This window comes from Anopheles marshallii, chromosome 2 (assembly GCF_943734725.1).
Source record: "Anopheles marshallii chromosome 2, idAnoMarsDA_429_01, whole genome shotgun sequence".
Classification (NCBI taxonomy): domain Eukaryota; kingdom Metazoa; phylum Arthropoda; class Insecta; order Diptera; family Culicidae; genus Anopheles; species Anopheles marshallii.
This window is the reverse complement of record NC_071326.1, coordinates 89,605,210-89,618,361: the sequence shown is the minus strand read 5'-3', so window position 1 is coordinate 89,618,361 and position 13,152 is coordinate 89,605,210. Positions and strand designations below refer to the sequence as shown.

The window sequence follows — 13,152 nt, the reverse complement described above, 5'->3', positions numbered from 1 at the left end:
GGGTAACGATGAGGACGACAAATATTTCGTCTTCTGGAAGGTGAGGTTGATGTATTGAAGATAATTTTACAGACGACTCAGCTGGAATTGAACGATATTTATCTGTACAGAATTTCTCAGGCCTTGCAGCCTTTTCGTCTAGATGAAGGCACGAATTTTCCACAGCTGTCAAGGTTGTTTACTGCGATTGAGAAAGTTAGCCTGTCGTTAAGGGCACGCAAACGGTTACTACGCGTACGCCATAACCCTGTTTCCATAGTAATAGCATTTGAGTCAAGCGTTTCCGTCATCTTTGGAGAATACTTATGCTGTACGGCCGATTCCGGCATAAATAAATGTTCTCTCTACTATCTAAAAACCCCACAAAAAAAACTAATCAAATGTTCCGTGAACTAAATCCTTCGTCTGGCCTTGGTATTATTATAAATTTGGGCACCGGTTGCATATCAGCTGCGTTTCTTCCGGTCGTCACTACTGGCGTGCACCGTACACCAACGGCTCAATCGATCAAACATGCACGATGGAAACGCTTGGCGCCAAAAAGTGTATCCACGATTGGAGACCGCCGAGGGTACAGCAGACAGAACCGGGAACCGTTCGGTAACGGTCGTGTTTCCGTTGTAGTGCGAGAGTTCAAATAACGGAGCACGTGGTTTTCAACGCGCACGTGTGTATCTTGCGCTCCCATTGCTATTAGAAGTGAACGTTTATCTTGCCAATACGCATAACCGCACAGGCATCTAACCTAGTACCTGTTGCACTTGCATCTGTTTTGTAACTGTCGTGTGAAGAGTAAAGGCAAAACATCAACATGAAGGTGGACACCAACGTCAGTACCAGCCAGATGGATCAGAACTGGACCCGGTACATGGTGATGTGCGACCGGAAGGATATCCGGCAATCGGCCAACTTCCAGGAGGAGAACGAAGTGCAAGCAACCCTGGTCGGTAACAAGACACTGGCTAAGCAGTACGAGATACAGAATCCAGTTGACCGTGGCACTCAGAGCACGAGGTGGATACTGAACACGCCCGTGTGGACGGTACACAATCGGTTGGTGCACACCGGCATTACGCATGTGGAGGGCGGTTGGCCCAAAGATATTGACTGCTTCCGTGACGAGGAGCTGATGACCCGATATCGCCGGAAGCAGGAGAAAAGCGAAGCTTACGTACAGCAGTTGCGAGGTCTCACCAGGGTACGGTTCATTCAAAACCGCTTGTTTCTTTCGTTGCAAACCTTGATTGCAGCAGGCTTGGTCCGGATGTTTCAGGTTTTTTTTTCTTATGCCGTTGCGCTTCTGTAACCCATCACAAGCTTTTGCTTTCAGAGAATGGTGGCTGTCTGTGGCCGGCACGCGATTTTTAAAACGTCGACACCTAAAACAGATACGCCATCGGGGAAGTTAAAGCTTTTGCGTTGAGTGAGGCGCTTTATTTCGTGAACAAGGCTTTACCTTTTTGCCACCCGTCGCCGAAAGTGAAGAGTGTCGAAAAAGGATGATATTCTGAAGGCAGGAAATCGATAGCATGCCAAAAACCGTGCCAAACCTATTTTTATAGGGCTTGTATGCTCTGTGAACTGAACGTTCCCTTGAAATTGGGTAACGGCAACATTATCGTGTTGAACAGTTGCCTGGACAAAGTTGAAATCAGTTGTCAATCAAAGAAATGTGCAAGAACTTTGGAAAAAGAAAGTCTTTGGGGAAAAAATGGAACTCACCCGACATGTGGTCATTTCTTTGTGAAGTTTTCTTCACGAAGAACATTTCAAAAATGAGCATATTATCGCACACATCACCAACGTTACGCGAAAGACACCGGACGATCATGCTTTTGACGTCAGCTAAGTGAGGGTTTTTGTGTTTGGGAATATTAGCGACTCTTATCATTTCCATGATCTTCTCTAATTTAGATCTTTTAGGACCAAAGTTTTAGAAATCATTGTTACTGAATGCTCATTCGAACGTTCTCATTTGTACGATCACAGACGATGGATCATGCAATTATGCAGAACAATGCCTGCAACATCTACCAGAACTATTTTGAGGACATTGAGCAGCACGAGCTGATCGAACAGTTTACGTCGAAAACGGTACACGTGTACAAGGACTATCTGGAAGAGAAGCGCTCCTGCACGTACATTTGCTGGTCGGATGAAGGAAACCATTTCGCTTCGGCACACTGTAACATTGGACAGCGCCGTGGAGCCATTACCGATTGTTACATCTGGGATATTGGTAAGGGGAGTTTGAAGGTACTTTAGAATAACAACAGGCAACTTACCCAAAACTGTGTCCCGTAGAGCATCCAAACAGTCCACTGCAGAAGCTGTACCCGCCCTATCAGACGCGCTGTTTGGAGTATAACTTTAAGGATCCTACCCAGATGGCCGGTGGATTGTTTTCCGGACAGGTGGCAATCTGGGATATACGAGCTTCCGGGACCCCAGTGGAGACGACCCAGCGTGAGGCGAGCCACAACGACGTGGTGACGCGTGTGCTTTGGACGAGCTCAAAGACAACGAACGAGTTCCTTTCCGGTTCGACCGATGGGCGTATCCTGTGGTGGGACTTGCGCAATCTTGCCGAACCGTACGACTTTCTCAATCTAGCGCCGAAGGAAGCGAAGGGTCGGGAGGAGGACCCGCGTCACTGCTTCGGTGTGTGCGCGGTGGAGTTTGAACCGACCATGCCGAACAAGTACACGGTCGGGACGGAGAATGGCATGATTTACAGCTGCAGCCGCAAGTATAAAACGCCGGCTGACAAGATACAGTCGAAGATCTACGCACATACGGGACCGATCTACTCGGTGGAACGAAATCCACTGTTCATCAAGAACTACATCAGTGTCGGTGACTGGCAGACGAAGATCTGGACGGAAGATTGTAAGGATAACCCGATCGTGTGGACGAAGGAGTACGCGGTTCAGTTGACGTGCGGTATATGGAGCCCGACCCGTTGCTCGTTGGTGTTTATCTGCCGGATGGACGGCGTGATGGATGCATGGGATGTGATACATCGGTTGGATGGGCCGGTACTGCGTCTGAAGTTGTCCGACGCACCGCTCTGGTCTGTGCGGGTCCACAAGGCGGGTAAGCTGATCGCGAACGGGACGGACAACGGGGCCATCTATCTGACGGAGATCTCCGACAACCTGACGTTCAGTTCGGCCAACGACAAACCGGCACTGTCCGGAATGTTGGAGCGTGAGATGCGTCGCCAGCGGTTGCTCGAGGCTAAGATCAAGGAGATCAAGCTGAAGGAGAAGGAACTCGAGCGGGAACGTATGAGGCGCCAGCTGCGCATGGACAACGCGAACTCGATTGAGGAGGAGGAAAAGGATCTGGTGGCAGACGCGATGCATCAGTTCTGGACAAAAATTCACGGCCGCAAGAGTCTGAAGAACACGCTCAAGGGTATCCGGATGCGGGACACGGGCGTCACGCTGCTCGCCAAGGACAAGAAAGCGAAAAAGGAAAAGCGCTAACCGGTCTCGTATCGAGTTTTTGTTATTGTTTTATTGTACGAAAATTTGAACATTTGCTTTTCACGCCAAACAACACAACTGAACGGGAAGAAAATACAAACGACTACCGTTCGATATGAGCAGGAGTAAACAATCGAATGCGTGGGAACTATAGCCCAGCGGTTGAAGAAGTGAGGGTTAACGATAAGATTGCTTTTTTTTTTCGTTCCTTTCGTATTATAAATGTGTTGTTTGCAACGGTAATTCAATAGATCAATAGTGTAAAAGAGTTAATGGTATATATCCAGTATAATATGGCTTCTTTTAAGTAACTTCTTGAATAATCGAGATACAAAACAGGAAGGGCGCTACGCCGAGACTAGTTATGGTAGGACTATGTGTGTTTGCTTAGACAATATTGAGAGCATTTCAATGGAACGCATACACGGATGTGTTGAGCTGCCAGGATACTACATAACCTTAATGCTTAATATGTTCTCCTTCACGCTCCGGGTGCTTTAAACGGTCGGTGCATAGCACCGCGCTTCTTTAGCGCCCCTATTGTTTACATTTCAATTAGCTAGTATTAGAAAGTACTTTGTGAATCTACCAAAAGACAACCCTTTAAAAAACGTGCTTGCAGTCATCGGAGTATGCAACCTCTATCAGTACATCATTCATCGAACGTCGAATTATTGTTGTTTTGGTTTGTTTGTTTTCTGTTTCAATAATATAGATATTCTCACTCATCAGATGCAGCTGTCCCTAGGCGAACGAAGCTTGTTTCGATTTTTCCTTTTAGTGTATAACACGTTAATTGACAATAAAGAGGACTAGTTTTAAAATGATGCTTTCACAAACATTCACTACCAAGGTTATGAAGTGTTCCATTGTTCCATTCCCGTCTGTACATTAAACGGTGTGCACAATGTTTTTTTTAACGGGTTACAATTTAGCACTGGGAATATACTGGGATATATAATAGACATAATGATAACGCAACGCCTTTTTCTGCACGCTTACAGCCTGCGGTAGTAGATTGAAATGAGTATTGGGTTTGCTTTTCGAACCTTACACACAAGGAATTACCGCTAAAGTTTTACGTATGTTTGCCATTGTACATACGTTACGAGAACAGTTGTTTTATGAGGGTAAAAGTGTTGCCTTTCTTGGGACGCTCCACAGAAATAGCCGGGACAATTTAGAATTAAATTTTTTCTACAACACTATGCTAATAAATATTCTTAATTGAAAAGTGCACAAAACGAGTATGACCGTTAAACGAACACGAATGACACGAGAAACAAACAACAGGATGCAATTCTTTGCATTGCACATCACAAACATACACAGCTATTAAAAAAAAGGACCAAACGTTATGCTATCCTTATCATTTTGCTATTCTTGATTTAGGATGGTTTTTCTTTGAGTGTTGTCCTCTGTATACTTTTATCTAACCATTAGAAATAACACTAGTTATGAAAACTTATACACGTCTGCGAAAGGGTACATTTTTCCGCTCTCTTCTAAATTCAATTGAAACCGAGTATTATGTATCGATACGCTTTTCACATCGGTACTGGTACGATTGTTCGCTTGAAAGGTTTTTTGTTTTTCAAAAAGTTTTCATCTCTTATTTTGTGAGACAGAACCAGTAACTCAAACAAAAAACTTTATCACTTCTTCCATCGGACTAGTTCGGACCCGATGCTGTGCGAAGTATGCTCTCGAACGAGGAAGACATTGTAAGTGTGATGATATATAAAATGGACCTAATGGATATACACTGCATAATGCTTTAAGCTGCTTAGCATTGGTAGTACGATTAAAACGGTAGTAAGCGAGCATTGATATTGGTGAGTATAAACATGGGACTAAATGGCACCTTCATTCTACTTCACCCATCATTACCATTTGTGGTGAAAAGCATTGGATTAGTGTAAGGGAAATGAGCCAAAGTTAGAAGCACATGAGGTACGTAAAGAGGAGTTATCCTTTCTTAAAAGCAAATACACTCGAACTTAAAACCATTCATCGTAAGTATCGTGGGGCCTTGAAGGTCGACATAATTGCGCCTCACTAAGTGAAGTTATTGTTTGCAATACAGTGGTTTAATATACGACACAATATCTAGTTAAAACATAAACCGATTATCGGTGAGCTTTAAAAGCGATCATTATGAGTGTTCTTCGGGTGACTCTTCTGAATGACTTACTTGACGGGTGATTTGTGGGCAATAAATCTATAACAAGGACTAGACTTGATCCCTGGGCTGGGTTTCTGTACCGCGCCCAACTGATCGTTACTACTAACCGGTAAGTTGCACCGTTCGAAAAGCTCCCGATACCGAGCGAAGGTTTCTTCCAGTTCCTTTGGTTTCATTTCATGCACATACTGGCCGACGTACGCCCAGATCTGTTCCAATGGCACACCGAGCGGGTTGATCATAAGAAACGTTGAGGCAAAGGCAAGTATTTTGGCTTCCCGCTCGTTCGGTGCGATGGACGCCGGTTCACCAACCACCATCTCACAACCAGTTCCAGTTGTGGCCGTTGCTTTGCACACCATTTCGACGGCCGGATTAGTCGCGTTCAAAGACGGGCCCGTATCCGGTGCAACACTGACTGTGACACACTCTTCACTCTCCGAGTCTCCACCCTTGCCCGATGACGAAATGCTCGCAGCACAGGACGCAGCCGCCTTCGTGGTGGCAATTTTCGTTTTTAGAAGCAGCTGCTTCACGTTTGCATCCTTTAGCTCGTCCTCTAGCTCGCATATGCGGGATTGCCTTTCCGTTTCTTTCGCTTTATTTTCCAGCAGCTGGGTCTGCAGGTTGCGGATCGTTTCCTGCAGCACCTCAATGTGCAGAATTTTCATCTTTAGCTCGCTGTCGTGCGTTGCCTGAGGGTCGATCGTATCGGAAGTGCCGCGTTCCGTGTCGACAGCATGATCCTGCCGATAAAGCATAGGTACAGTGTGTGCAATAAATAAATGTATATCGACATCTTTAGCTTACTTTATGATCTTGCTCCCAGCGAGACTTTTTGCATGGTAACGATGAAACCGAATGGTCGTCGTCGGACATATCCATCCCATCCTCATCGGGGTAATCATCCAGCTGAACACACTTTATGTCCTGTTTCGGTGTTCGTGATGTCGCATCAAAACGTTACCGCACGGTTCCAAGGTACGAGAAGAAGCATTTTACAGGAAGTAGTAGAGAGAATAATGGTATAAATTAGATTAGCTGTAAATTATACTGGTCAATGCTGCATATTGTTTCTTTACTTTTTTGTATACTTTTCATACTGATAGGCAACAAAGAAAATGGTTAAAAATTCGTATCATTTACTGCAATGCAGATGAAACGAGGACATTTTTGCATCGTTTTGCTTTCCTATCGACCCTTCGGATCCACCACTCTTTTGTATTGTGTTTTGGTAATCTAAAGGAAAATTCTCGCAATTTCGTATGCATAACATGATGCGAAAAAGGGATACGGAACACAAAACCTATATAGACATATTTTGTTTGAAGAAAAAAAACAGTATCAGCGGAGCGCACGGAAAGATTCTTGATTTTGCAAATATTATTAAGTTTCTCTTGATTGTGTCGTCTTCTAAGAAATAGGGAGAATAAATGTTCCGGTTCATTGTGTAGCTTTGAATTGCCTGCACTTACCTTCGCAGTAATCTCTGCTGGAATGGAAAGCTTATGTACGTGAATTTCAATGACTTTGCTGCGTACAATTCTCTCCAATTCCTTTCGAGCACTTGCCATAAACACACACTCTATGGTTGAAGTTTAGTTTCTATGGTGTGTATTACTACAGTATTCTGTTATCGTTTACCATCTGTTTACTTGTTGTTGTCTCAGTAAATCTGGTATAACAACTTATCTTACTTTTGCATTTCTGTGCACTCCCGTAGGTGCGAAGGATGTTCCATACATTTCGAAGACTTATAGGATATGCATGGGACAGAATTTGATCAAATAGCCACGGTGGTAGAATGACCAAACAAACTATACAAAACATTCACAGCACAAGGTACTCACGTTGCACGCACTAGAATGATTTTGATCAAATTCTGCAACATATTGGATACAACACGCACGCACACACACACATGACTACATGTTATCAGGCGGTTGCATAGTATTTGTCTACCGTAAAAGAAATTCTATTCTACTTCTACTTTCTTGGTAAAGCGGGAGTATTTTGAAATAAATGTTCACCGTGTTTCTACAATACAGAGACTCAAGTCAATCACTCACAGCTATTTAATGATGGACACAATAACTAAGTTTAACAAACGTAACATAACATACGAATAAACAACAAAATTCTACAAAAATCTCTCAACCAGATCAAATTTACTCCTCAGAAGCATTCAGTTGAAATGTGAAAGAAATGGGATTTAAATCAAAAGGGTAACATTGCACATTTCATGAAAGCTAATGTATGTCACGACGAAAGTACACATGCAAAACAATGGACACATATGACAAACCCAAAGTATAAAGCGTTAGTAACACACGAGCAAACACTAGAAACAAAAGAAATTACCAATACAAAATATTAATGTGCTTATTATATGTACAAAGTCTTCAAACGAAACATTAGTAAAACGCAACAACACATTAGAATGAACGAGAGAGAAAACAAAAAAAAAACTAAAAAGTATGGATACTCTAGAGAGCAAAGGAAAGAAGAAACCCAGTGAAACGAAATACTAGCGTTCAATACATACCAGTGACTGCTTCTTCCACGCATCGATGTTTTTTCTTTGGGCTTTAGTAAAATGATCCCAAACCTTCTTGTGACTGGCCGCATTGAAAACTTTTTCAATCTGACTGACTGAATCGAAGTGAAGTGGAAAATAATAATAGTAATAACAATGATAGAGATATTTTTGTCTTGTGGCAGAAAGGTATACAGAGATTTAAAGGTAAGAAAAGGTAAACAACAGAGTAGTTTCGTTGGCGATGGGGCGAACAAAGTCGATTCGGGTTATGCATTTTGTTTCAGACCACCAATGCACATACATAGGTTGCTAGCCCTGTAGTTACGGTAGGGGATGAGTGCACCATTGCGCCATCTATCGTTGGGATATGGTGACATTTTGTTTAGCAGCACGCGCGTACATACACTACATACAACACCAAATCAAACGCATCGCAGTGGGCTTTGGTGGCGAAATACGGGTGTGAAATGGAGAATTTGGTAAGTAAAATTCAGCTTTGTGATGTACATTCGCCGCGGTGCGTGTCTTTGTTATAATTGATGTTTTTTTTTATTCATGATTTAATAAATTACGAGCAGTACGTGAAGTAAGAGCATAAGTATGATATGGAAGAAGCACAGTCAAGTAAAGGGTACACCAAAGAAATCCTATCCTATTTACATGTAACTACCGGCCAACAGATTCAAACCGTACTGCGATAGAGTTAAAACAGAAATAATTTCAAAAACCCTAATAAAATTACAAGGAAAAGTTTTGAGATTTGCGGACGAGTGCTATGATATAAAGAGGAAATAGTGAATAGAACCCAAAAGATCCGAGTGTAAATGGAACTTTCCCGCCAAACAGATCGCTTCTAGAACACTTTACATAAACTCTTGCTTCCAATATTTTAAATGATTTCTCTGTTTAAGAAGCCTTAAACTGATCTTATTCAGATATAGAATTTAAGTTTATAACGCAGGATCTTATAACGGCTTTCCAAATTGAAGATGAATGAATGAATCATTTAATATCCCAGGATGAAAATTTTCGAAGCAAGAGGAAATGTTAAGTTTCTAAAAGTTATGTGTTAACGCGTAATTTTAGCCTGTAAAACTATAACTAAAAATAATAGATACTAGCCCATACAAAAAAAACAAAAAAAAAAGAAAACACCATAAAACTATTACTATTTATCGCTAAATATTGACATTGAAAAGTTTCGAAAGGACAACAACAGATGAAGGAAACAGGCGTCGAAAATTTATCGTCACTATAACAAAATCCCAAACTTCCAGCTAGACGAGGAATGCTGTACACACGTTTTGTGAGATATTTTAGTAGAAAGCATATAACATAAGATCGTACTTCCAAAAGGTTTGGGTGGAAAAAATGGATCCTGGCTCAAAATAGTCAATGTACATACATAACCAAACCGAGCCGAGTCAACACAAACAGACGATATATCACCAAAACTGACCATCTTTCGAGCCTTTTTACTGTACATCCTTTGGAGTAGGGTTTGCCGAGCATTACATACCTTTGGTTTCGAACGAGAACGAGATGTTTTACGTTTACATGTGTGTAACGGATTGGTAGGTTCGCCCGAGAGATGTTTGTGATTGGTACATTTAAAGCAGTTTGGAAAACGGGGGAAAGAATTAACATTTCTAGTGAATGGTCGAGGAAAATGAGCTGTTGCGTATGCTAGAGCGTTACCAAATGATGCGTTACGCCTAACCGATCGCGATTCGATGATCGACGACGTTCTTTCCCATTCGTGGACACCTAATGGGGGGCAAATGGCGTTCTAATAGTCCAGGAGGAATTGATAAGCGAACATACAGTACCTTCGAAATCGCAGTAGTAGTGACGCACTGGGTGGTATTTCTTAATACATTTTCTTGATTGCACGATTTCCTCTGACTAGAAGCAATCCGATCGAATGGAAGGACTACGAAAAACACTACGAAGGTCGCGTGCATGTGATCGATGATATTTTGAGTGTGTAGTGTGAATAAATTTGTTCCGAAACTTTCAACAGTGGGGAAGGGAACAATCGGGGAGAGTAAGGGAGGATTTACATTGAGAAAGTAATAAGACTTCGAGAAAGACGAGTACAATAGGAAAATGTGAGAATCTGACACATGAGAGATTAATATTGAAGACAAAAACAAGGCAACATCCCGCTATAAGATCTTCCGAAAGGTTATAAGCTTGAATGAATATCTCCTCGAAGTACTGAAGAACAATGTTTTCTGGATCCAGATATTGTAGAGCATGATATACTTGTAAACATTCACATTTTGCCTTGTCCTAGCTATATAATCGCTTCTTCACACCTTAAACTTACGGTATGAATGTTTTTGAGCTACACAACAATACAATTCACACGAAACGCAACCAAAGATGTAAAATGTCTATAGTAGTAGCAGCAGTAGTAAGTAGTAATAATAACAAAGGTAGACTAACATAATAGCAGCAGTACTTGTCCGGGTCACAACATGCCCGGAATTGAATGTGCGGTCTTAGTAGGTGGCACTTGGACACAACAAAAAGGACTAAAATCATTGGTACAAGTGAATGGCTTTATCCATGCAGCGTACTTACACTGTGCTAGCATTCCCTTTGTTTGCCGCCGGTACTGTTCCCGGGCCCGCTTGAGCTCCTCGTCGCACACGCTTTTCTCGTTCAACAACCGTCGTACGTGCGAGTTGGTGCTCTGGATCATCGAGTAGAAGTTGTTCGCATTCTTTTTGCTGCAGTCACCCCGCTCTAGCCAGGTCACAAGCGTCTGTACGGCTTTCGCGAACGTTTCGTCGTTCTTTAACCGTTCCGCCACCGAACCGGCTTCGTGCTCCGTGTAGTGCACGACGGGTTGTGGCGAAAGTGACCGAAAGCGATCCTCCTCCAGCCGCTCTCGGTGTCGCTTTTCGCGCTGCAACTTTCGCTGCTTACACTCGTACTCGTACTGATCGTCACGGGCCTGTGCGTAGTCTACGTGCAGTACCCCGAAGATGGGTGGTTCTTTTGCTTCTGTGCCACCACCACCGTAGTTGAAGTTGCTGCCAATCTTCACCCGATAGCCAGACAGATAGATGGCGGAATCGACGGACGCCTCGTACACGTACCGAATATGGCAAAAGTTTTTCTTCGATAATCGTAGCGTGGTAATTTCGCCACACCGTTCGAAAATTTCTCTCATTACCTCTTCAGTCATGCCGGTCGGAAGTCCTCCGACAAACACCGTCCGACACCCGGGGGGACGTTCGATTGTTTTCGGTGTTGGTGCGTTCGGGTTGGGTGGAAATAGGGTGCAGCTTTTGCAGTAGATTATTTCCTTGGCGGATGCAGGTTTCTCCACGATGGTGGAACCGGTAGCAGAAGCACCAGAGGCATTTGCGGTAACAGATGGGACAGTGTTGGCGGTTCCATTTAATGCACCGGATAGTTCCGCACTTGGTGCCATCATCGGAAATGGTTGCATGCTTATAAGGGATGAACCGTCCACCATGTTCATGACACCCGGCATCATCATAAATCCGTGGTGTGGGGACTGGTGTTGCTGTAGTAGTTGGTTGAAAACTAATTCACCACCGTTAGCATGCTGCAACTGATTTTGGTGCTGCTTGTGCAGCTCTTCTAGCATCTTCTTATTAATGCTTTCCTCGCGAGCTTTTTCCATCGCCACCAAGGGATTTCCATTGTCCTTGATCGTTTCGTGTTCGTTTACCGTCTCCAGCTCCATCGGGGCTGCACCCGAACCATTTTGGACCGGTTTCATTTTAAACTCAAGAGGTTTATTGTTTATGCCAGCTATAAGAGCAGCATTGGCAGGTGTGGGTGGTGCTCCTAATTGTTGAGCTGTAAGAAAACCGCCTCCACCCGATAGAAGTGGATCTAACAAACAAAATGAAACGTAAATGAAAAGTGAAAATCACATTTTGTGACTGAAACCCCTCTTGTACTTACGCATCGGATGCAGCCCGGGAGCTAAAGGATTGAAGGAAAACGACATCACGAGATTGCTATTCGTAGACCCACCGATGAGATATTGAATTAAGAATGAAAAACGGGAACAACCCCAACGTAATCCGCTAACAAACCCGACCACGGTCGTCAGAGACTTATTGTCGGGATGGGTTTTTTTATGCAATCATTTTCCCCACTACGCACACGGGCTGGCTGCACAGAGGAATCTCAATTTTTCACTAGTTCTGTCTGTGCAGTCCCTTTTTCCAAAACAAGAACACCCTTTTTTGACATTTCTCGTATTGAAAACGGCGCACACGCACACCGATGCATCGACGTTGTTGATAAAAATGCGTATACAATACAAAGTTCAGAGTTGGAATTAGGGTTGAACTTTGAAGTTGAACGAACCGAAGGAAGTAAATTTAGAATGTTTGCGCACAACGGGTCCTTTGAAGCAAGCTTCACCTGGAGATTGAAGTGTATTTGAACTAATTTTCAAGCGTTTTACTGCAGTTTTCGAATATCAACGGTTGTTGTCGAATTTTGAATCATAATTCTTTAAACTTATGATGAAAATGTGTTTGTAGTAAGTTTATAACGAATGCACATCCTAAAAAGAGGAATTGTAGATTTGATCTATTGAAATATGTGCTATAGTTGTTGTTCGGAAACGTAACATTGAAAGTAATCACAAATGGGAGCAGTAGCAATAAGGATGAGATAGGAGTTGATGAAATAGAAACCATAGGGATGCTACCACATGTAGGTTTGGTTTTATTTTTTACCTTTGCGTAATAAGTACATCGCTAAATAAAAAAAAAACGCAATAAAAATATATCGTCCTGCATCACACATCACGTACAGAGTCGCCGTCTTTCCATTGAGGAAAAGTGAAAACCTCCCCTCGGGAACAGAGCGAAAAAACAACAAAAACATCATTCTTCTCGACACAGAAATGGAAGAAAAACAAACTCAGCCGGCTT

At 42.9% G+C, this 13,152-nt stretch overlaps 2 protein-coding genes across 2 annotated transcripts; one reads left to right on the top strand and one right to left on the bottom strand.

Moving 5' to 3' along the window:
* The first annotated feature begins 811 nt into the window (after positions 1–811).
* Positions 812–3,491, top strand: LOC128708677 (dynein intermediate chain 3, ciliary-like). The gene is made up of 3 exons (XM_053803657.1): positions 812–1,198; positions 1,990–2,239; positions 2,305–3,491. Exons 1-3 carry the CDS (start codon positions 812–814, stop codon positions 3,489–3,491), a joined length of 1,824 nt encoding a protein of 607 aa, XP_053659632.1.
* A 2,190-nt stretch (positions 3,492–5,681) lies between these two features.
* On the bottom strand, positions 5,682–12,212 carry LOC128719770 (ecto-NOX disulfide-thiol exchanger 2). The gene is made up of 5 exons (XM_053813400.1): positions 12,167–12,212; positions 10,805–12,094; positions 8,222–8,328; positions 6,487–6,606; positions 5,682–6,422 (listed from the first exon to the last, which is right to left on the bottom strand). Exons 1-5 carry the CDS (start codon positions 12,210–12,212, stop codon positions 5,682–5,684), a joined length of 2,304 nt encoding a protein of 767 aa, XP_053669375.1.
* Positions 12,213–13,152: the final 940 nt, after the last annotated feature.

What these genes read in the sequence shown, in the direction of transcription:
- LOC128708677 (XM_053803657.1), top strand. Translation starts at nt 812, where the DNA reads ATGAAGGTGGACACCAACGTCAGTACCAGCCAGATGGATCAGAACTGG. An exon ending in AGTTGCGAGGTCTCACCAGG is followed by an intron (nt 1,199 to 1,989) that starts GTACGGTTCATT and finishes GTACGATCACAG; the next exon opens with ACGATGGATCATGCAATTAT. An exon ending in TTGTTACATCTGGGATATTG is followed by an intron (nt 2,240 to 2,304) that starts GTAAGGGGAGTT and finishes TGTGTCCCGTAG; the next exon opens with AGCATCCAAACAGTCCACTG.
- LOC128719770 (XM_053813400.1), bottom strand. Translation starts at nt 12,212, where the DNA reads ATGTCGTTTTCCTTCAATCCTTTAGCTCCCGGGCTGCATCCGATGC. An exon ending in AAAGGGAATGCTAGCACAGT is followed by an intron (nt 8,329 to 10,804) that starts GTAAGTACGCTG and finishes ACTTCGATTCAG; the next exon opens with TCAGTCAGATTGAAAAAGTT. An exon ending in GCTGGGAGCAAGATCATAAA is followed by an intron (nt 6,423 to 6,486) that starts GTAAGCTAAAGA and finishes CTTTATCGGCAG; the next exon opens with GATCATGCTGTCGACACGGA.